Below are 24,092 nucleotides of genomic sequence, written 5' to 3'. Positions count from 1 at the left end.
CATGAATAGAAAATATTAATGGCCCTAGAATAGAACCCTGGGGAATACCCTAAATATGGAGCGTTAGTTTTCCAAAATGAGTCAGTGTTGTGGGATCTATTAACCAAGGTGACATATTGTTGTGTATCAAAAGTCCTGGTCTTTAAACTTGTAATTGCTCAAACCAGCTGACGCCTCTGGATATAAACGTGGGGGCACTGTCGGTGACATTGCTGCTCGAGACCCACTGATCATTCTCAGGCTGAACAAAGTAGCAACACGCAAGTTACGTGACCGCAATTAGCCACAGCGGGTCCCTGTGGGGAAGAGATTTATAATCAGGTGCATGTGTTTGTGTGTTTCCTAGCATGTGTGTGTGTGTGTGATGCCTTTATTTTTAGAGAGGAGCTTTGTTTGTTGCTCCTTCAAGTAATTAATGTGTCCATGCCAGTTGAAAATAAAACCAGCAGAGGACCCTTGTGAGAGAATATGACGGAAGGGGGGAGGAACTGGAAAGTGTCAAGACATCTGCTGGTCGCGCTGCTTCCATTAACCATCACAAAACACAGGAACTGGTTCTTTACGGGCTCTAAGCGGTGGTGATACATGTTCTACTGTTTCATGCTTCATCGTTTTATTTGGCAGCAGTATGGACAAAACCTGTTTTTTGTCTCCTTGGAGGAATCGAATAAGATATTAAATCCTGAATCGCTCGTTCTGATTATTTCCATGGATGAACCCATCAGGATTTTGAAGTGACAATCCCATGAAAGCCACGGTAAATAGCAATAAAGGAGAGATAGGGGAACTTGTGTAACATTTCTGTTTGTCCTCCCTGTCAACGTAAAGACGTCCTCAAGGAGCGAAGGTGGGTAAAAACTAAAATGTGCCATTTCTTTTAATGCCTTTTTAAACCTGGTTAATCACCGAGAGCAAGGATACGACCAGCTAGTGCTCTGCGGGTAATGATGCAGCATGAAATGAAGAAAAGGTTTGTAAAATATGACCTTCAGCCGGTGAATACCACAAAGTAAACAACCACCAATAAAGAAGAAAAACAAATCTTACCTTTTAGAAAAGTGTTCAGTTCAGTTCACCTCCTGAAATACGCTCTGCACTAATAAAACACCCACCGATCACCTACAATGATAAATGCTTTCAATTAACCTCAGATTAGATTCCATTTGCACACAATTACTTCAGACGACCTCACACTTCACTATACAACCATGTGTGTGTGTGTGTGTGTGTGTGTGTGTGTGTGTGTGTGTGTGTGTGTGTGTGTGTGTGTGTGTCCCAGCAAACACCTACAACCGTTTCCTCTCACTTTTCTTATCCCTCTCCCTGAGTCATGAAAAGCTCGGGCTCCTCAGTCGTCTCCTCCCACGTCAGTCGTTCTGCAGCGACTCCCTCAGATCACAGCATTCCATTTGTTTGTGAGTGTTTTTGATGGCACATAATTTGGTTTTCTGTGCACAGTCCCAGTGTCGATGGCAGCTGATGAGGTCTCGCGGAGCCAAGCCTTTTATTCTCCCGAGAGCATGTCCCCGACAGCATCTGGCCATGCCTCGCAGCCAAACACACAGACAGACACACACACACACACACAGACACACACAGAGAGAGAATATACTATATTTAACTCGTTCAGCCTGCCTCACTGCTGCATTAGCTCCAACCGTGTGTCCATCTGCAGTCGTCCCATTAAATCTCACTGCAATCTGTTGTGTGCCGTTTAAAATCTCACTGCTGGGGTAATTTTCAATATTGCAGAGACATATTGTCTCTGATGAAATAACGATATTATTCCCCTCTAATATGAGAAGCGTTGGTTCATAAATGTCACGCTGAAAGGATTTTGTCCCTGTAACCTGAAAGCTCGCCACATGAAAACAGCCAAACATACGAGGTCGTAAGTGATGAACACGGGAGGACACCAATTCGAGCGGGACAACAAAATATGCGATGATATATTTTTTGCAATAGTCCCGGCTCGAGGATGTAGCACTGTGTTTCCATTCTGTTAGGATTCTGATATATTTCCAACCTCAGCCACCGTATTATCGCAAACATGTCCTGCAGCAAGTGGCTGAGCAATACCCACAATTTGTTAAGGTAATGGTCGCAGGAAGTTTTAAATTATAACACCGGGGTGAGAGCGGTGCAGAATTAGTGAGAGAACAGAGGAGAAGGTTGAATTCGCAAAAGCTATCAAGGACAGTTATTAATTCAGCCCCAAAAAGGAAAATGAAATTCCTCTTGTCTACACACACACCAAAAAAAAAAAGTTTGCATTCCATTATAACATAACGAGTCAGCTCGCACGGCTTCTTCCCCCCCCCCCAAATGAGTGCTGACCCATAATGAGGTCATTTGAGATCTAATGTGAGCAAACAGTGACCATAAAATCACAGCAAACATCTTGTGCAGCACATTCCAACTGTTCTAAAGTCCAATATTTACCTCATTATCTCCCAGATTTCCGTCTCTCACGACGCTGCCGTGGCCCCGCGGCACATGCAGAAGTGCTGCTGTTGAATTCGTGCTCTTTTTCATCTCTTCATGCTCCCAAATATTAGACCCATGAATCATCATATGTATTAATCGGAGAGATAAAAACCCTGAGACAAAAGCAGCTCTGCTTGGTCGGCAGCAAGCGGAAATTGTTAATGCTGCGTTGGTGGAATTAAGAGGAAAATATTGTTGTTTACGTTTTGGAACCATATGCAGGATTTATGGGAGGCATGGAAATATTCTAACCCCGCAAATAACCAAATTAAATAATTGTTTTGTACAAATCCCACAATAAACCGTCACGCTGAATACAAATATTGAGTATTAAAGTGGTTAGTTTTCTAAACGAACAAAAATAACTTTTCTTCAGGCCAATATAATCGTAACTATATGACGTAAAAATAGTGATTATATCTAAGTTATATCAATTTCATCTTTACCCCAACCCAAGCTAAATCAAAAGTTACATCCTTGTTTCTATCCAGTGTTTTAAACCAATTAACTTCATTGTCCTGAACTACACAAAACTGGACAATTATAAAAACTGTTTATGGTTATTTCAGTGTATTCACGTATACATCAACACTAAAATGTCACAACTTCTTGTGTAGCTGCCCGACAAACGGTCACCATCTAAGTTCAGAGATACAAGAATCTGCTAATTAGCAATAAACACAACAACACACATTTGTTTTACTGAAATCCGGTCGTGTTGGACAAACTGAAATGTCGGCTTTCGTGACGGGAATAAAAAACTTAGCAAAGTTACCAGGAAAGAGATATTTTATGAAGATATTTCAAAACTCTGGTCATCACAGAAGTCATTATTCCATTTCTCTGGGCAACAACGTCTGGAGCAAACTTCTTGGAAATCAAACCATCAGATATTTCAGTCTGCTCTCGAGACGTCTGGCCTGCTGTTCTCCTGACATATTGAAAAGTGTGTGATTGTCGGACTGCTAATCTGTCAAAAGATGAAACTTAAAAACATCTCATTCATAGGGTGATTAATTTGACTACTTTTGACATTTTGTGGAAGATCAAGAGACAGATTTTAACATTTCAATTTAATAATATGAAGATGGTGGATATGGAACATTGTAAACATCTGCTAAACTATTTGCTAAACTTGCTAACAAGCTCACATTAGCATTTAGCCCAAAGCCCAGCTGTGCATAGGTGCACATCCCCCCCCCAGGGGTTGTTGAATTATTTCGACAGGTGATTATAACAATGGAAGTTTCAGACGGGAGAAAGTCATTGTGAGGTTTTTTCTTACTTCTGCTGTAAACATAAAAATGAGCCAGATTTGGAAAGATGCATGTTTTCCCTTTGCAGTTAAAATCGTGCCAGTCCACTGACACGAATAAGCCGTTTGGGCCACTGTCCTACTCTGATGACACTCACAATGGATGAGCAATAGCCGTCCAGTCAGGCTTGTGCAGAATATGTGTGCCGCGTGGACAGGATTGGATCAGAGCTCTCAGGGTATTTCAGCTGGACACTGCACAAGACTGGAGGCTGTTTGGCTGAGGTCATTTATCAGCAGCCAGTCGCCACAGGCAGAGGCTGGGCACTTTCTCTCCCTGACCTCTGTTCTCTATAAACCAAGACAATGTCCTACTAACACTGGGTTTTATTCGGCGGGGGAGAAAAGTCGCTATGTCTGCGGTGGATTGTTCGCTTTTGTTTCCCCCCCGCAGGGAATGAATCGTCCTTGGCCCCCTACGGGCAAAATGCAGACCAGCATCAAGGGGGAAGGACTCTGCAGAGGTAACAAACACAAGGAGGAGGAAAAACATATCACTAACAAGGTTTGTACAATGGCCGGTGCCAGCCGAGCAATCTGTTTGGTCAGATAAGCATTCCCACCATGTTTTACGAGACCCTTAACCGCATTCAGCCGGGTTGGACAGAAAGGAAACTGGTTGCTAAGCTAAAAACAAGCAGCTATTGTTCTATTCATGGAGAAGTTACAGTTTGAACTCGATTTGTTTTGATTGTATATTAACGTCACTTCAAGGGACAGTGAATAAATACATCTTGGACATTATTAATCGTCTTAGATGTCTTTGCTTTTCAGGAATTACTGTTTATTTGTTTGTTCTTTGTCTTTATTAATTCTAGTAATGACTCCAACTCGACCGTAGGTGTGAATGTGAATATGAGTGGGTGTTTGTTTCTGTACGTTGGCTCCACGGTACCCGAGCGATGTCGTCTCCATCCACCCACAACCCTCAAAGGATTAACGGTAAAGATAATGCATGTGCAAATGCTGAATATTCAAATGTAAATGTCCATGATGATAACTGCATGATGACAAAACACAATTTTTAATTTCCACCATCTTAAACTAAAAAAAAGTCAGGAGCTCCCGTCGTGACCGAAAACTTGTCAAACATCGAGCTGCGACTCCCACGAATCAATTCAATACATCAGACTTAACAACAAGCAAGATTATATAAGACAGTGCAGTGAGTCAGCAAATAAATCTGAACCAACTAATGCTTCAGTCCAGGCTGCTGCAGTAATGGAGGAGTTTTTCAACATCAGTCCTCAGCTGCACATTCTTCCTCTCTTTGAGGTTTATGTATGTTCTACTACCTGATTTTGGTGATTTACGTCATGTGTGGTGTATATTTCTAGTGATTTGGTTTTAATGCATGCAGAAGCGTTAGAAATCCCAGCTCCTTTCACCCTCTCCACACACACACACGGGTGAAGCAGCATCATTTCAACAATTCAGACGACGGAGTTAATCCCTGTTATACTAACAACCACTGACAACAATGCAAGAATAAAGTATAACTGCTATAAGCACGACTTATTGAAAGAAAGACGTGCACAAGGTCGCCTCCTGCTTGTTAGCCCAGTGTTTTTCCACTCGATAAAAAAATGCAATAATGTTCACGCCTTACTATGCAACACGGTGTATATTTCAATCTCTCAAGTTAATGGTTTTTCAACTGGAGTGACCACATTTGCGAAAAAATAACAATTTTGCTCCTGCAAATGAACACAACTCCCTGATGAGGTGAAAAAGTCTACAGCCCCGAGAATGATTTTCACGCGGGCTCCTTATCATATCATATCACATGATGCACACGCGTGCACGAGCACACACAACCCCACCAGCTGTCACGCAATTCTTTTGACTGCGTGAATGTCGGAATCGTTCAGCGAGAGAGGCAACAACAGGGGGAGGCTGAGCATCTGGGGAGGCAGCGAGGAGAGGAGCGAGGAGAGGAGCGGTACGAGCGTCGCCCTGTGTGCAGAGGCTGACACATTTTATTAGTTCTCTCTCTCTCTCTCGCTCACCCTCCCTCTCGCTTTCAAACATGCTCCATTTGCATGAATGGGTAATGGCCATTGTGAAGTGAGCATATGTCAATAGGAGGAGGTGTGTAAACAACCGGCTATAAAAACTAACAAGATACTGTACATGAAACGTGTACACGGGGTTTGGGGGGGGTCGCATATAATACATCTATTTACGTGTTTTTAAATTCAGTTCTCACCAAAGTCACTGATCAAACAGGGATATCGTTACATAAGGACTATACTTATCATTTAATGGGTCAAATATGTCCTTTTGCAACAATCCCCTTACCTCAGTTTGAGCAGGAGATGAGACACAGGGGATAAGGGTTAGGATAAAATGGCAGAAGACACCTGGTACCTAAATGTTTGCCGACCCTAACCAAGCTGCCAACGCTTGGTTTTCAATAGGTGAATGAAAGTAGAGACGAACAGGCTCGTAGCTTCGCACACAGCAGAGGAAATGCTGCATGTGTCAACAGTAAATTTTTGCTGTCGTTCAGAAATATATACTCACCGAGATTCAGTTAACAGGGAACAGACAGGAAGCGCTTTGTGATTTATCTGCGCCAATGTTATGCCAAGATGGAAACGGAGCTAGAGAAAAGCATTTGGACGAGCCACAGTGAAACGCTTCCCTGGGATTACTGCGTCGGAGATGAACCTGTGCGATTCCCATGGTGAGAGAGCCCCCAGTCGGCTGCAGGAGAACTGAAGGATGATGCATCTCCTTTGTTGTAGTGAAATCAAACAGGTTCATTGCACTTATTGACCGTCTCACAGAGTAACCACAGCTGTCACAGACACTAGGTTCAATTTGATTAAGGCTTTTCGAGATATACGAGGCTGTAGTGAGTCGATTCTGACGAGGAGGCGGACGATCGAGATGTGACATTCACAGACAGACGGTGGAGAGCTGCTCTCTACTGGCTCTCACCCAGAAGAGCAGTTCCCTCTCTGTCACTTGAGATGTCCATCACTGGAGCTAAACTTGGATTCAGGTAGTGATGTTGGCAAATGGCTGAGAACGTACACATCAGTCTAGAGAAACGCTGCCGGGAATCGTTCCGCATGCTGGACTCAGACCAGCTGCTGTACCTTGGCCTCTGAGCCTATGGAGGATAAAGATAAAGAACAACTAGTCACACCGACGTCAACAAGATGGAACTTGCTCCATGATGTCGGATCCCATGTGACCGACGCTCCCTTTGAGGAGTCGGACACCGCAGTGGAATGAGCCATCACTGAATGGGAGAATCAGTTCCTTAATGAATATTGCACAGTCAGGAAACTGCTCATTACGGCCTCGGACATATTACAAGATAAGGATAACTGCTACTTCGGGAGTTTCCTTCCACCAGTGCTGGAAACGTCCAACGTCTAAGATGTAGGTGAAAGGGATCTATAGGCAGAAGTTTTATATAAAATTATCCGACTGACCCTTTAAAGAAGAGTTCCTCCAATAAAAACTGCTCCCCACTTGATTAGCATACATCTACATCACTGTGATATGAAAGTATGATGGTTTAATATGCATGTAACACATACATATGAAGGACTTATAGTTGCAGTCGTCATATTGTTCCAGTCCACAGTTTTCCTGCAGCAAGAGTTGCAGTGTGTGTATCTCCTCTCTGTGTCGCGGGCCATCTGGGTGAGACAGCAAAGTTGCTCTCCTTGCTGCTGTCACTTTGCCACAGCTGAAAGTGTGATGGCCGAAACAAGAGAGGAGAGGAGCCCCGGGGACAGTGCTGACTCCGGAGTGACGCGTCGTCCCCCGCGCGATGAGCAGAATGCAACAATCCCCAGCAGCGGTGACACTGACTTCTTTGCATGGACGAGGAGGATACAGCTTCCCTCAGCTCTGACACTGACGTCATGGGATGTTTAACGTTGGGGTCAGAGCTGGAGAATTTGATCCATCCAACCAAGCTCCTCAGCCGGGGGAAGACTTGTACTGACGAAAAGGAGGAGCAGCTTTTCTGACAGGCAATTTAAAGGAGGTTAACTAACGTGGAAGGAGTTGGACCTGTTTTCTACTGAAGCCTTGATTTGGTGCAAGAGATTCTGGAGCCACTGAACATTTACGGGTTTTGGGGGATTAGCCAAGTTTTGTTTTGGGGGTAAATGATAAAGTAGTTTGTATTGAAGCCGAGTTTTTGATTTGTTGATGCAGGGGTTCCATTTAAGACCCGGTTCTTTGTTGTTATTTTGTTCCGTTTCCATCGTAGCAGCAGGTATATGGCGGACGCACTTCTCTTGATGACCTTGGTTGGATACTTCTGGGTTCGGTGCTTCCCCCCCCCCTATATAAGAGATGGTCTTTTCTGACTGGGACAATCTTCCTATCGTAGCTCCTCATCACATTTGTATTTTGTTTTCAATAATACAACATCTCTGTCACACTCTACGCCCCTTACTTCTGACTTAGTAGAATCCATAGTTCTAGTTGTGTCAACTATTCTATTTTCTTTTAAATATTATTAATATTATAATATTTAAACATTTTATACTATTACTTGTCTTCATCCTGCATCTTCCTCACTTTTTTGAGGTGGTTTTGGAGCCAAGTCACGACAAAGAACGAGGGACTCAAGTGATTTTGTGTGTTTTGCCCATTAAAGTCACTTTATATGACACTTGAACATGTTTTTTATCTTCTTACCTCTGTCGTCGTCTGATGATGTTGGAAAATCTCAGACTCTTAAATCACTTACTTCACTGATATATCACTTTGTGGCAGCTCACATCTGTATTTGGTGTATTTCACAAAGGCCGGGCTCTTTTATGCGACGCAGCTTTATTTGGAGGCAGTTACAGTCGACAGTCGGCGCAGCCTTGATTCTCCACATGCGATTGAAGAACAAGGCTTTGTTCCCACCAGGACACTTTTCTGTGAAGTGCTCCACTTCTGGCTGCTTCTCACCAACTTTGCTGGCGGCTTTTTTGTCGTAATACTTTTATTATATTGTTCTCGTTGATCCTGTGTTTGTGCTCCAGCTCAGGATCCGGATCTGCGCTGTAATTTTTTTAACATTATAACAAGTGGCAATATGTGACAGAATCGCACTGTTTGTTGCGTCAGAAGTGTAACAAATTGCAAGTAAGTACAGTCGTGCATTACTTTTACTTTTGTGTAACAATCCCCAGAGATTGTACATTAACTAACAACAGAAATGTATCATACAGACTATACGGTACAATGTGTGATTATATACTGCAGACGTAGTTCACAGGGTCTCTTCCAGCAGCTGCTGTATCCGATGCGATGGCAGGTGAGAATGTACTCGCAGAAATTTGTGTTGTTCATGTTTTTTCACACCAACCGACGCGTTGAGTTTTCACACATGTCCAGTCTTCGTATTAAAAACGATCTACGAGAGAAGCACGCGTGCAATAAGCAGAGAGAAATATCATGTGTACATATTTTCTTTGTAACCTTTTCGTTCCACTTCTATATTGTAAGTGCATAATCAATAATAATGGCTCTATACATACTGTGAGAAATTGCCTCATGCATGCAGCGGCTGTAAATAATGCAGCTTCGTTTCATCTGCTTTTTTATCTGTGCTTTTCTTTTCCCAGTGCACCGATCAAGAAGTTATTTTTCTAAAGGTGGAAGTGATTAACAGAATCAAACTGGATTTAAAAGCATTCAACAGAAGAGAAGGACGGGGATGATATTTTAATAAAAAAAACAAAATATTGCCACTGAAGCATTGCCAACCCTCCATTGTTAGGAAACAGCCTGATCCATCTCCGACTGCCTCTGCCCTGCGTGCTCAGTACAATAGTGTCTCCCACAGTCTCGCAGTGAAGCCGGCAGTTAATTAGAAAACAGGGTCTTTATTGAAAAAAGGTCTCGAGCACTAATGCGATGCTGCTCGTGTAGCGACGGGGAAGAAAACGAGAAGAAAAACAGGAAGATGATGATGATGCAGCCGGAGGACTGGACAAAGGGCTCAGCATTTTCTTAAGTTGATTAATGTTGGGTTTTGTGACCCAGATGAGCAATAAGTAACGCAGACACACACGGTATAGCCTCGTCAGGCTATTGGCTTTTTAATCACCGCATTATGTTTGCCTCTGACCCGGCTGAGATATGTGCTGTGGACAACATTAAGTCAGGATGATTCTCTTTTCACACAATTGACTGGTCGCAATTTATAATTCACGGGCACACAGAGGCGGTTAACTGTCATCCTGTAGCACTTAGCGCTCCTTATCCAAACAAAGGCGACGCCGCGTCTTCGCCGTCAAAGCTCGCAGGCGAGGAGAACTTAGAAGATTTATTTCCCGGCGTAAACACGTCTGCATATATAGCACAAGGAGGCTGATGTATTTCATCTCGCACCTGGAAGTGTCAGGGAAACGTGAATTTCCCGTCTCGTGGAGCGCACTTGGAGAAAACAAGTGGAAGCCAGCGCTGCTGTGACAAAGCCCTGACAAAGGCTGTCAGGTTTTTTCGGGCTAATTAAAACCTCAGCTTCACTCCGTTCCCTGTTCCCTCCTCACAAAGACCCTTGAGTGGCGTCAATGAGCACGCTCCGGCTTAAGTGAATGTTTACCTCCCCTAATGACTATCTGTCTGGTGCTGAGTAAATGCGACTGACTGGGGTCTTCTTCTCCACCGCTCGCCGAGCTCACACTCGCTCACGCTGAGACGAGACCTCGGCCCCGGGTCCGGGCGCCGCCTGTTTGTCGACACAACACCATTTGCCGGTTGTTGTTGTTTTGCTGTTGATTGTTCGACACGCACGGCGGCGCACTGCTGCGGGTGAGAGATGCTAGTTTGAGTCCAAACCTCTGCTCGCTGTGCTCGGAGGTGCTTGCCAGCTCTGTTTGCTGCTTTAAATAGAATTCAAGTAGGTGGATGATGGAGCCTGAACTGTTGGCATGTGTGAATGTTAATATGAATGTGCTCTGGGTCTTTTCTTGGCACATGGGAGACAACTGCCTTCGAGACGTTGTGCCAGCGAGCGGTTAATGTTGTGAAAGAGTCTATTTTAACCCAAACCGTGATCTCTTCCGCAGCCCAGTTAGTTTCGTAGCCGAAACCAAACGGCAGCTGGATGTTTCTGTCGGCGAAGGTTTCTGCCGGAGAGCTCCGGAGGGGAACTTCTCCCGACAGCGTTCTCTTCCAATGCCGCCCAGTTGCATGCTGGGATCGGCTATCCAGACCCACAACAAACAAAAGTAATAGAATGAAAAAAGCCTTTGATGATAGTGAAGGCTGGATGCGGCCCAGATTTTACTTTGTAGTCAAATTTTGTATATAGAGTCGACTGTTTTGTACTCAGGGTGAAGAAGTATTCACATCCTTTAATTAATCAAAACGCCGTGTTTCCACATTACTCTGTGTCCGTGTGCGAGTCAACTGGACGTGTATTCGTTCTTAAAGCAACATCCAGGATCTCAGATGTGTCCTCACCTCTGGTATTTTACCCTTTTGGTATTTGTCTTTATATACTTTGAAAAAAGAATTGAACTTTTAGAGTAGATTCAGACCAGACTGTGTATTGTGCGCCTCAGGAAGTTAGTTTAAATGCTAATTAGGACATTTCATTCAAGACAACTGGGAAAGTGTAAGTAAATATAAACTTGTTCAAGTTTGAATAATGTCATTTTGCCAAAGAAATAATTTAAGGATAAATAAAAGTCATTGTTACACTCATTTGCTTGAAAGAATCAATGAATATATTGATAATTATATAGTTATTACATTATTATTCATGCATTATTCAGATCCAAACATTGTCATTTCCATGGTATCATTCACAATTACATTTTCCAATACATATCTTCGAAGGCCATGTCATAAGAATGTGTTTATTTTATATACTCTCAGGAAGAAGTCTCCATATATGTGGCACTTTGCAGTTTACGTCCAACTGATATGAAAACATACCATTTGATATATGATCTTTAAAACGAATCTAAAAGCTCAGCAGTGCTTGGGCGATAAACCTTTGTGAGTTCATCAGTGACTGACGCCTTCCACATTACACGGAGTCATCTGACCCAGTGTTCATATAAACATTTGATTAAAGCAGTACATATAATATATAGGGATTTATGCGGCCGTTTGCAGCACCCAGTGTGTTTTATAGAACTTTACTGCATGTTTAAGGTTTTTCATTATGTTGTATGTCATTTACGGCCTCGGTTTTATGTGCATTTCTACCTCCACTGTTCCTCAGCGTAAGAAAATAAATAAATAAGAACTTCCATCAAGGGACGATAAAAGTAAAGGGGGAAGCTGAACATAACCCTGAATACGAATAGAGCATTATGGTAAGAATAAATGAATAATGATTTACAAAACTCTATTAGAATTATGTTTTTGTTTTGCCGGTCCTGGATAATACTGGTTGCAGTGCCACAGAATTCCAGGCAGCATTTTCTCTCCGGTGTTTACAGAATTCAAACCCTCTGCAGGAGGACGTCTTGGCTGGATGCAGTTGCCAAGGTTCCGCTTGTGCGATCTTCGGTGACTGTGGCCTCCGAGAGCACGTGGATGGCTGCTTGTTATAGGTCACTGCTCAGCCACTGTGACCTACAGCCTCCCTGCACCTCTCTGGAGCTGTAATGAGCCCTTTTCTGAGACACTGTCTTTGAGTCTCTTCCTTTTCAGTCCTTCATGTGTGACGGGCTCCTCGTGGACATCCCGACGTTCCATCAACTGGCAATCAATCCTGCCTCATGCCCATCGCGCCTCAAAAAGGAAACAAGCACATTTGTCGTGTGCACGTCGCGGTAAACACTTTAACATATCTGCTCCTGCTCCCACAAACACGCACAAATTGATGAATGATTTATCCGAAGTGGTAAATACAAACTGTGGGGACTTGCCTCCGCTCGGCTCATATGGGTTTCGGGGCCGTGGAACATGAGAACAAGGGTCTAAAAGCTCCCTAAAATGCAAAGGGAATCCATGGAGGTAATGAGCCATGACGCTCTCTCCACTAAAAAAGTCATCTTTTATTCAAAACTCAAAAAAAATTACCTGTGCTCGCAGACAAAGCTTTAAAAATGGTCAGCTACAGTGCAGCTCGGGGAAAACAGGCAGGTGGAAAGAAAGCCTGATCCGGAGTGTCAGCTGCTTTCAGGAAGTCGTCCTTCATCAGTCATCGTGGCTGCGAGGCGCAGGGTCAGAAGGAAGGTCACCCAATCCCAAGACGTGATGATGAAACCGTGACAAATCAACTCATTCTCTCACTCCGGAATCCTGCAAGTCGCTGTGCCGCGGGATTTCAGCTTCTTTTTAGAGTTCGGGAGCCGGAGAATCTCATGACTCAATAGTGTTCATTTTCTCTAATCCAATCCCTGTATGAAAACCTCCCTTTGAACACTCAAAAGGCTGAAAGGCAGCACACGCTTCCCTTCCCTGCGATTCGCCCGCTCTCTGCCTTCCCTCTGATCCAGGCTCAGTGTCCGACACACAAGCGGCGCGATAGAGTGGGGATAGAGCAGATCTAATTAAGTTTGCTGATGGAGAAAAGTGATGATTATTCTGCAGGAAGAAAGGGAAGAGAGGGGAAGGGGGCAAGGAGGCGAGCGAGGGGAACTGCAGGGGGGCCCTGGATGCACTCGCTTCCTTCTCATCATCTTCACTAGCATCACTTCAACCCACAACCATCATTACAGTCAGTGTTCAGAGAGGTTTTCATGGAGATAACGTCGAACAAACGGCATTTTAGAGATTGTAGAATGTGGAAGTATTGTTTCATTGTAAGGACCATTTCTGTTTGATTTCAACAGGATAATCTTACTCTTTTCTAATCAGACATTTTATTTTTCTATCTATCTTTCCATCTAATCCTATATGAAAAAGTGGCATCTTGCTTTTTGATTCTCCTTTCCTCCTGTTTCCACCTTCCTCTCCTCGGTGATGCGCATTAATCTCAACCACAGGTGACTTGTATGGCTTTTCTAAAAAACGAGGCATGTGACTCCAGCTTCATCATTATCCTCTGACCATCGCCACATCCAGCCTGTTCCTCCTCCTCCTCCTCCCTCTCCTCCTCCTCCTCCTCCTCCTCCATCTGAACACCTCCTACTCTCACTTCCTCCAGTTACGTCCCAGCCAACCGGGAGTGCGCTCGCTGCTGGAATAAATTAAACTGCGGCGGTGTGGCACAGGGAGGGAGGGAGGGAGCGAGCGAGCGCGTCGAGAGCCATTCACACATCCCGTGCGCCGGGGAGTCCAGTGCGCTCTGCCTGCGCTCCGAGCGCGTCTCTCCAGTCCAAGAGCAGGTGCACGAGGTGGAGGGCTGCAGCCAGAGATGCTCCTCTCGTCGCAAGGTGCTTCTCCTGGCCCCTGTGCATCCAGTCACTGGTGTGTGAATAACTCGTCTGCCTGGGATGTTTGACTCCTGAAGTGTCCGGGCGGCTGCGCCTCGTTCCGGGGGATTTGGACTTACACAGGAGCGACGACTGCGCATCTTTCGGAGGGCTGGAAATATGGCACCGTGAAAGACCGGGGACAGGAGTGCGCGCTCAGAGGAGCTTTGGATGTCCTCTTGTCTTTTGCGTTGACCCGAATTGTGCGTGTCTTTTTAAAAAAAATTTCATGCATTTGTGGCGAAAGTCCTTGAAGGGAAAAGTCGTTTTTCCAATGCCGCCCCGTGTCTGCGCCGAGCCGAGCCCAACTTCCCGGTCCTACCGGGGGATTCTGAGGAGACCGATTCTGACCACGACACAATACTTACAGAATAAGGTAAATCAAAAATCAATCAAACAGAAGAAAAAATACTCTTCAGACCTTTTATACTCTTAAATCCAACATATAGTTTAAAGATATAAACGTGTTTCTTTGGTTTAATATGTGGGGGAAATTAATTATCAGCTCTATAATTGTCCCTCTGCCATAATTTCTGCAACACTGGACATAAGCACCCCCCCCACCCTCGGTTCATCTTCATCCCACTTAAAAACCAAAAGCAAAAAAAAAAATGACTCTGCTCCAACTCCTCTCCCTCTCCCGCTCCTTCCTCCTCTCAGCAGGACGCATCCAGAGTGCAGGAGAATGAGGAGTCACCGGGGCCGGGGGAAGCAGCATGAGTGGCCCGTGCATCTCCCTTAGACTGACGGCTCTCATGTTTCTATGGAGGTGGTTAACACTAAGCCTGCTCCAGAGCTGGGTGTCGGTGGGGGCCGGGGCGCACGACCACGCCGGGGCCGGCTTCAGTGGCTCCGCCGGGCCCCTCGGCTGGCTCCTGTCGGACAAGGGTCCTTTTCAGCGCTCGCAGGAGTATGTTGATTTCACGGAGCGCTACCAGCAAGGATTCACCACCAAGTACAAGATATACAGGTGAGAGTCAGAGTCTGTGTTTTGAATCCCCCCCCCAAAAAAATGTTTCCCCAAATGCAGATGTGTGATGCCTGAGAGAATCTGCTCTCACAGTCCTGGGGCCTTGATTTGATGGGGAGAAGAAGCATTTTTGCAGGATCTTTGGAAAAGAAAAAGGGAACAGATCCCACAATGCATTTCTTCAGACTATAGAAGATGCAGATTTTAGTAGGTGGGAAAACTGTGGGATGAGCTGAGAAGATTACTTAGTGGAGTTTTGCATACAAATGGCAGCTCTGCGTGTCGTCCATGTGTCTTCTGCCTGCTTCCTCTCTCTGTGGGCAGCAGGGACATATGGACCGGGTACGATACAAACCCACGGATTGCTGAATATCAGTGGAAACTCAAAGTGAAGATATACCGCAGGAGGGTCTGGGGCGAAGCAGCGGGACGTAACAGATATCTGACTGAGCCAGTTGATGTGTGACAGTGGGTAGACGGGGATGCCTTCAGAAGTGTGCTGCTGTGATGTGTCCTGGCTTTGTGCTCACAGGCAGCAGGATATTGTTTGAATGCTCACCACGGTGACATTATTCAGATTTGATCCCAGAGACAAGAAAGTGGAATTAAAGTCATATTTCAAGATGCAAACTCCCCCATAGGAACGCACGTAGTAATAATAAGCTGTCTTTTTCATTGTCAGACTGATAGAGGGGGGTAGAAATGGAAGGTGAGCACTGTTTCGAATGGAAATACTTTGTTTTGTTGACATAAATTGGCAATTGTGGCTCCTGTGTCTGAGAAGAGAGGACGACAGTTCCATCACTTCACACGTTCCACTCCGAAGTTCACTCGACGTGGAGATATAATGAATTATGCACACATGCGAACCTCGGCTGTGCGTGGCTGCTTTTTCTTCATTTGTTAGTCTGTGTGCATGCATGCATGTGTGTGTGTGTGTGTGTGTGTGTGTGTGTGTGTGTGTTCAGTACAGAAACGCCCCCGAAGCATTTACTCAGACTGATAAAATTCTTTTATGTGGTGGTTCAGTAAACTGTATGTTCACCCACACACTGTATATAACTGTCAGGGGAACATGTGTGTGTGTGTGTGTGTGTGTGTGTGTGTGTGTGTGTGTGTGTGTGTGTGTGTGTGTGTGTGTGTGTGTGTGTGTGTGTGTGTGTGTGTGTGTTCATGTGAGGGATACACGATCTTTTATACACATGTTTATTGTACTAATTGCCAAAGTACATGTATGTGTGCATGTGTGTGTGTGCTTCTTTTATTCATAGGTGCCAAGTTTTGTTTTTATAATCCAACAAAACCATTTCCCCCCAGTAGCTGAAATAAAGCTTGGTGTGATGATTTCAGGCAACATGCTTCCAAACAGGTCACCGCACGTCTCAGTGTGACCGCGTTGGCATTCTTGAGGGTGTGTGATGTGTCTGACGCCGTGTGTGTGCGTGTGCCAGGTAAGTGTTGTGATGCTCGGTGACGGGAGCGCTGCCGTCGGAGCGTCCACAGCTGATGCCAGCTGAACAGAGGTTTGACTGACACTGGCATTTAGCAGCTGACAGGGGTGACAATGCCAGGCAGAGATAGAGAATGTAGCGCTATTGGCCTGCACTCATCCATCACTTCCTCCTTCACTTGCTCTCTGTTGGCGTCTTCTCCCTGTCTCCATTCCTCCCTTTCCTCCCAACACCACCCCGCCCTACATGCATGCAAATCCAATATTTCCATACACAACACTCACCCACCACTTCTATTTCCAAAGCTATAGCACTGACTACTATACGACTTGCATTGACCTCTATCAGCAAATATCTAGAAATGCAAACTTGACGTGTAATCCTCCTTCCCCCCCTCGAGGTGCAGTGGCCTTTTCAGTTTCCTCTGAAGGATGAAAGAACGCCGGGCTAATTAGAACAAAAAATCCAATAGGCACTCGAGTGAAGAAGTAAAATATCATCCCGTTAAAAAAGTGCAACTCTATTCCCGTGTTGTCATTCGCCTTTTTTTTTTAGGCTTTAAATAAATAAATAAATAAATATCTTGCCCCCGCAGCGGTGTCATCCCTCGCTGAGCAGCCGAGGACTAAAGAGATCACAAGTGCCTTCAAACTGTAATGGGCTGCACACTTTCTCTCTTTTTTTTTTTTTTTCGGGCTCCAAAACTGACTCATGAATTTTGAAAGCCATAAAAAGTCCTTTTGTATTTGTTAGAAACTCCATCCTGCTTCTGGAAGACACATTACCCCGCGCTATGGGTCAGTTACAGGGGCTGTTATCTCCTCCCTGAATCGTCACAGCTTCGTTGTAAATCCCCAGATCCCGGTCCGAAGCCCAAAGTGGCCTCTGAGGAGTCTGGACAGTCCCCCCCTCGACGCTTCTGGTCCTCGCATGAATAGAAAGACTGCGGCGCAAGCACATTGCGGAGCCCGAGGAGTAGCAATAAGAAATCATTTTTAATTAACCACAGGGTTTAAAAGAAGGTTAAATAGGAACATTAAAATCTCACCTCTCCTTCTCGCCCTATCCCCACGTCTACCTCGTTTTCTCTCTCTCTCTCTCTCTCTCTCTCTCTCTCTCTCTCTCTTTTCTCTGCCTCCCTCCCACTCGCCCCGTCCCTCGCTCCTTCCCTTCCTCCCCTCGTCGAATGATCTCAAACCAATTGCTCTCCCGCGCTCATAAATATTCTCCAGAGCTCAGTTGGCCTTTCCCGTCAGGGGGCAGGAGTGGGGGGGGAGAGTAAAGAGGAAGGGACTACAGAGGAACCAGAGATTTATCCCCCCCTGCTGGTTGCCCACTGCACTGGAACCCCTTGTCACCATTTCTTAATATAATAATTACTTTAATAGAAAAATACAGAAGGTCATATTTAGACTAGAGGCAATAAAGTGATTGTTTTCAAGACCAGATTAAAAACACTTGGAGAATCACAGCTTTCTGCCACAAACATAATGTGAGGTTTTCTTTTTTTTTAAATGTTTTAATTGTGATTTTCAAACTGCAAAGCCTCCGAGTGAAAGAGGTTTTCTCTTCTCAAGGTCTGACCAAATATTATAATGGGGATTAATGGATTCAGTGGATTTTAAAGCGCTGCAAAAAGGGTATAAACAGGAAAACACTTCATCTTCCATTCATGTATTCGTTCTTCCGCAGATGAAGGTCACACACCTCACAACACTTTTCTGGCTTTTAATTCGTGATGAGAGTCAACTGGCTGCCACGTTTCCTTGTCCACCTCGTGCACCTCGCTGTATAATCAATTAACATTTCTCCATTGACTGCTTTCACTGAGAGCATGAGCTCAAATTAGAGACGGTGCTGCTGCTGCTGTTTCGAGCACATCAGAGGTGGGAATGGGTGTGAAATGGAAAAAAATAAGTTTCCTTTCATAATTCAGACGCCCGAGATGTTTGGAAAGCGTTTCTGCGGACGAGAGAAGCTGCTGCTCCGTGTCTCCTTTTGTGTCGTGGAGCCATATCCACAGACATATTATTCAAAATGTCAGCTCCTCCTTTCTTCTTCTTCATGGACCATAACTTTTATATCACGCCTCATCTCCCGTGTTTTCTCCTCTCTCCGCTCTCCGCCCGCTGGCTATTCTATCGACCTCACTTGATATAAGGAGTCGTCTCGTAATTATGGAGTGATTAGTGTTTCAATTATATGCAAACATGTTTGCGGATGAGATAGGGCGCAGAGGCAGAACATCACAATACCTGCACTGCACTGTGTAATCATGCCATTTTAATTTGAAAGAAGTCAGAGCCTATTGTGCTTTATCTGCCCCGTGTGCACGAGCGTGCCGTTGTGTTTTTGAAACGCTTCAGATGGAGGAGCACATTTAGAAGAGATTATAAAACGGGATGGAGTAAAAAGTGTAGACCGCTGCAAGAAGCAAAGAGGAAAGAAGAGAGCTTTAAGGAATACGTCATCATGCAGTGCAAGGAAACACAATGCTTCCACAGACCACACCTTGACTGAACGTGCACAGGGAAGTCAAATACAAAAACTCTTAAAGTCTTTAACTCTCAAGCACATTGCATTTTTTCATTTAACAAATTCAAGGCGCTGCTTGGTTTTCTTTTTCACGGTTTGGCCCAAACAAAGACCCAGCGAGGTTAAAACCTGGCAGGCACAAGAACCAAGATGCCCGACTTTTAAATAAAAGGGCTTCAAACACGTCTCCTCTCGCTCGCTGCCATCGGAGCGTTTCCCTCTTCCACACTGCGGACAGCTTGTATTTTTGGATACCTTTGCATGCAGGTATGCTGAACGGTGATTGGCAGTCAGTGGCAGCAGCAACGTACAAAGGCAGCGGGAACAAAGACGACAGGCAGGCAAATATAGATGTAAAGAACGCAGCATTCAAAGTTTTACAAATGTACAATGACAAAGGGAAAGTGTGAGTGAAATCTTGCAGGTTGGAAGTATTTTATTAAGTCGATAAAAGACTGGGCAGGTGAGCCGAACCAAACTTGAGCTGTCATTTGCTTAAAGGTGCATTTTAAATGTACAAAGTCAAGTTGGGCACATGTGTGAGAAGAGGATAAGATACAAAACAAAATCTAAATCCTGAAAATCTCAGAAACAAATCACATTCAACATGTTTGCAAGACATTAAGGTTAAATATAAAAGTATTTCACTCTTCATGAACACATGCTAATGGTCTCGAGTGTAGGAAGTTAAACTAATAGGTTAAAAAGGAACAAGACTTTAAATTTGATCTATATGACACCGACCTTTGACCGTATAGAAAGATGGACGACATGACATCTCCACAAAAGTAAAGCCAAATTTATCTTGATCACCCCCTAGTGGCTTGCTGCGATATAGATCATAAACCCAGCCTCCTTCATGTTAGCAAGTGGGACATTAACTGGCTCTTATCACACCGATGTTCAAGTCTTCGTGTTTCTGATAAGTTTGGTTTTAATCTGTTATTTGATGATATACAAACAAGGTGAAACGTCTTGATTGACAGCTGAGACTGTCTCGTGATTGGTCGAGCATGAGTTTTGGCGGGACCTCGTTACCTTGGCTTCCCTCCCTGATCACTGCTGTGCAGACACCATTAGTACAAGATGGCTGCAGCATATTTTGGCTCAGTTATTGTACAGCGGGAGGAAGAGGGGACGTGTTCTTCATCTTTATATAGAAAAAAAGACAGCCTGTCAGAAATTAGGCTACATTCTGTAACAAAAGTGCAGCCAATTAGCATCAGGCATGTTCATACCAGGAGCTACTCATGCTGATGATTGGCTGTTTAACGTAACATTACACAAACATGTCACAGACACATGCTGGAGAGACACTGTGTTGAGCCACTCGAAAGTGTTCCTCCATTGTATCAGGCCTGATGCCAACAGCCCACGATGCAACATATGCAAAAAGGACATTGCTGGCAATGAATTTGATGAAACACTTCAACGTGCGCGGAATTAATTTGAGAGCACCAACTTGATTTGTGTTTCAATCGAAGAGCCGGAGCTACTCTCAGTATCCGACTCTGTAACGTCTGCCCGACGTTACAGAGCCTCCTTCAAAACCTCCTCCACCAGATTCCCCCTCATCTGAGGCCACTGAGGAGATTGAAGGATGCAATGTTTGGCAAACACTTGCCGCAGTCATCTGGTGATCAGATTTTTGTTTATTGTTATAATGTTAAAGGGACAGTTCACCCAGAAATGAAAATTCCCTCATTATCTCCTCCTTTGTTGCAGCCAAATCCAATACATTTAAAGACATTAGTGAACTATCTTCAGACGTAAAAAAAAAAGAAAAAGAAATAACATAATATACCTGCATACTGCTCTTGAGGTGTCATTAAAGTGTCCACAAGCCCCGACATTTATATTTGGGACAAAACAAGGTCATTAACATCGTGTTTTAAGCCACCAGAAGTGGCTAAGCTAGCAAACGTTAGCATTTCCGATGGTCCCTGAATGCACCTCGTCGGAAGATATCATCGGACATTTAAGGAAGTTTTTCAGGAACAATATCGAAGTCGAGGTTTCACAGATTTCTGCCTCAGGACGTTGCAAGATAATCACACATTTGTCCAATTTCACAAAAAACGAACTCACACAGTTGCTAAATCCAAGCGGCTTCGGGATCTTCTCAACTTTGCCTCTGGAATCTGTGCAAGTAAAAAAAAAGAACGCGTAATAAGGTGAATAGAATACAACTCTTTGATGATTCCACTTTGGTATAATTACAACATATGAAAGAGACGATTAGATGCAGCAGGTTCATGTCACGCTTCATCTACCGTTACCGTCGTGTTTCTTTAAACGCGGAACACACTTCCCCTCTGCCGTACGTAACCAAATCAAACGTGACCTTGTGGTTCACAGTGTGCGTTGCAGTTGCCAGACGAGAGCCGTTCATCCTCGTTTTCAGTTGTCTCGTCTGTTTACAATCAATATATTAGTGCCTGGGAATTATTATGGTAAATATTTGTTCTGGGCAGAACGAGAAGAGGGAGCCGAGGAGCAGGATGTTTTTCTCTCTCGTGTGAATGTGGCTCGTTGGGTGAGAAAGAGACGAGTCCGTGTATCGTCCTCCAGTCAGAGGTTGAACGTGTCTTCGGGACAGAAGCCCAGCGGCCTCGTCCTGCTCGTCCCGATCACCACCAGCAAAGGCAGTGACGAGGACTTCACCCAGCACAGAGCTTATGTCTTCTGACAAGTGTGTGATGGGGGAGTTATCAGGGCCAGAGGTCCACGGAATAAGCTTTCATGAAAGAGAGACTCTGCAAGAGGGGGTTTTTGTTTGGAATCGCTTCAGCCAAGATAACTGGGAGTAAAGAGTTTTCATAGCAGTGTCGGGAGATATTGTTCTATCCCTTGATCGTCAACTTATAACATGCACTCGACCAATCACGAGTCAGTGTCAGCTGTCAATCATAGCATCAAATAACTTAAACTTACATCAGATAAGAACAAGCTGAAATAACAGAAACCATCTTTGGATCGATGACTTGACAATCATTTTTATTTTGGTCCATTTCCCATCTGGTAACGTGGAGGAGGATGCATTTATGAGCTATACTGCAGCCAGCCACCAGGGGGGATCACGATGATATGGCTTCACCAATAAGGTCTTTTAATTGCTTGGTTCATCTTTGGTTTTCACTGATTATTTTACTCGGGGCTACGTTGTAGTTTTTGAAATGCATCGTTAACACGCTGAGAGTTTTAAAGCACCTAAAATGGAGAAGTTTGGAAACTTCCTGTCTGTAGTGGAGACAGAAAGTGAGAAGTTTGGAAACGATGATGCAGTCGCTCACATTCTCCTCCTGATTGGTTCTTATCAGTCATGACTCATCTCGTCAGTGGTGAATGCAAACAGCTGCTGTCGGGGAACAGGCCTCGGACTTTTCACCATTGTTGCTTCTCATTCTCATTATTTTCTGCAGAGTAGACAACCTTCTTCCTGTTTACACCACGCTCAGTGTACATGTGTGTTGATATGGACTGAGATACATTCTGACACGGAGGTAAAACACATATCTGGGCTGAGATCATTTCCTTTTGAAGCCTTTTAAAATGAAACCTTATTCGTGTGGATGCAGCCTGAGATACTGGTGTGCACAACATCATCTTTAAACTAGAGCCAGGTCACAAAACAGTGTTTAATTGTAGAATGAAATAGATGTTTAGATGTGAATATGTGTTGTTCTTCTGCATCGATGTGCTGCCTGGGCTGCAGCTGCAGTGTGCGATCAGAATTATAAAAAAAGTGTGTGGCTGTGTGTGTTTGTACGCGCCGTGTGCATTAACAGTATGCTCATGTCCCATTGTGTGCACGATGTGATTCCTGGCATTCCTTGTTTTGTGTTTGGAGGAAAGTGTCTTGTCAACAATGTTTTGACAAATTGCAGCACAAAAGGAATCAGCCGCCTCGATGTCAGCAAACCCTGCTGCACATTATCCTTTCTCTCTTTCTCTCATTGCTTCCTATTATCTGAGGTGGTAGTAATATTCATGGAAGCCAGAAATCAATAATACAATTACCTTTTCCCTTTAAACGAGGCCTTTCCTCTGAAAACATTTTAGCGTTTCACATTTTCACAAAGTGGGCTGTGAGCTTGAATCACCTCCACGGACCAGAATAAGGTTAAATGGTGAAAATGAGCATTGTTTTATTTTTCCTCTAAGAGAAAGAAATACATATCTACTACTTTATATGATAGATTAATTTAAGATGGTGTTAAGTAGTAAAAGGGTTTTGGTTTGGAAATGGAAGCAAGTTCAGTCGGAGACATTTACATACGGGACACACACACACACACACACACACACACACACACACACACACACACACATTACCTCCTTGTGGAGTGGATTCCAGAAGTATAACCTATAAGCAGGAGGGTTTGAGCAGTAATTAGGTTGAAGTGTCGAAGGTGTTACAGCCACTCTGTGGGTGTTGCTGCTCGCCAATCAGCTGATGGGTGTGGCCCCCTGGTGGTAAAGTTTGAAGGAACTAGCCAATCAGTGTGCTTGTGTAACACAAAGGCTGTGTCTGATAATTACTCACTAACCCTCTACTTCACTAGGTTGGGAGCTGATTGGCAAAAGATAATTTATATTATCTGTCATTGTTGCAGAATCAACAACAACAACAACAACAACAACAACAACGTTCCAAATCCAACACTAGATTTTAAATGTTTATTTTACATTATATTTCAGTTTGCATGAATGCAGCCTCCTCTTCCAAGCTTGAGTTGTGTCTCCCTCTGACCAGACTTCGTTAGTAGTCAGATATATTGTTAAAAGTTTGACGTTAGATTTGAAATTTCAAGTTTATCGTCTCCATTTTGACTGAAGTCTCGATATGCAAAATACAAATACTATCCATCAGCTACCTCGATTTACCACAAACCGAACCAGGACAACTTCTTGACGAGGAGCAGGGAACTGATCTCCTCGTCAGTTTGTCACCGGGAGGTTTCCAGGACTCCGGGGAGACT

At 44.2% G+C, this 24,092-nt stretch overlaps 1 protein-coding gene across 2 annotated transcripts in view; it reads left to right on the top strand.

Annotated features, from left to right (window-relative positions):
- The first annotated feature begins 13,988 nt into the window (after positions 1–13,988).
- The window catches only part of brinp3a.1 (bone morphogenetic protein/retinoic acid inducible neural-specific 3a, tandem duplicate 1), a 47,039-nt gene continuing 36,935 nt past the window's right edge, over positions 13,989–24,092 (top strand). The window contains exons 1-2 of one of the 2 annotated variants that reach the window (XM_035177584.2): positions 13,989–14,530; positions 14,818–15,124. In XM_035177584.2, coding sequence (XP_035033475.2) covers positions 14,871–15,124 — 254 coding nt within the window. In that variant the 5' untranslated portion in view covers positions 13,989–14,530; positions 14,818–14,870. Of the gene's footprint in view, positions 14,531–14,814; positions 15,125–24,092 lie in introns of both variants that reach the window. The other variant, XM_035177583.2, reaches the window with a different exon arrangement.

The sequence above is a fragment of the Hippoglossus stenolepis genome, chromosome 14 (genome assembly GCF_022539355.2).
Source record: "Hippoglossus stenolepis isolate QCI-W04-F060 chromosome 14, HSTE1.2, whole genome shotgun sequence".
Lineage (NCBI taxonomy): Eukaryota > Metazoa > Chordata > Actinopteri > Pleuronectiformes > Pleuronectidae > Hippoglossus > Hippoglossus stenolepis.
Note: the sequence above shows the minus strand (reverse complement) of the source record. Positions and strands in the feature narration are given on the sequence as shown.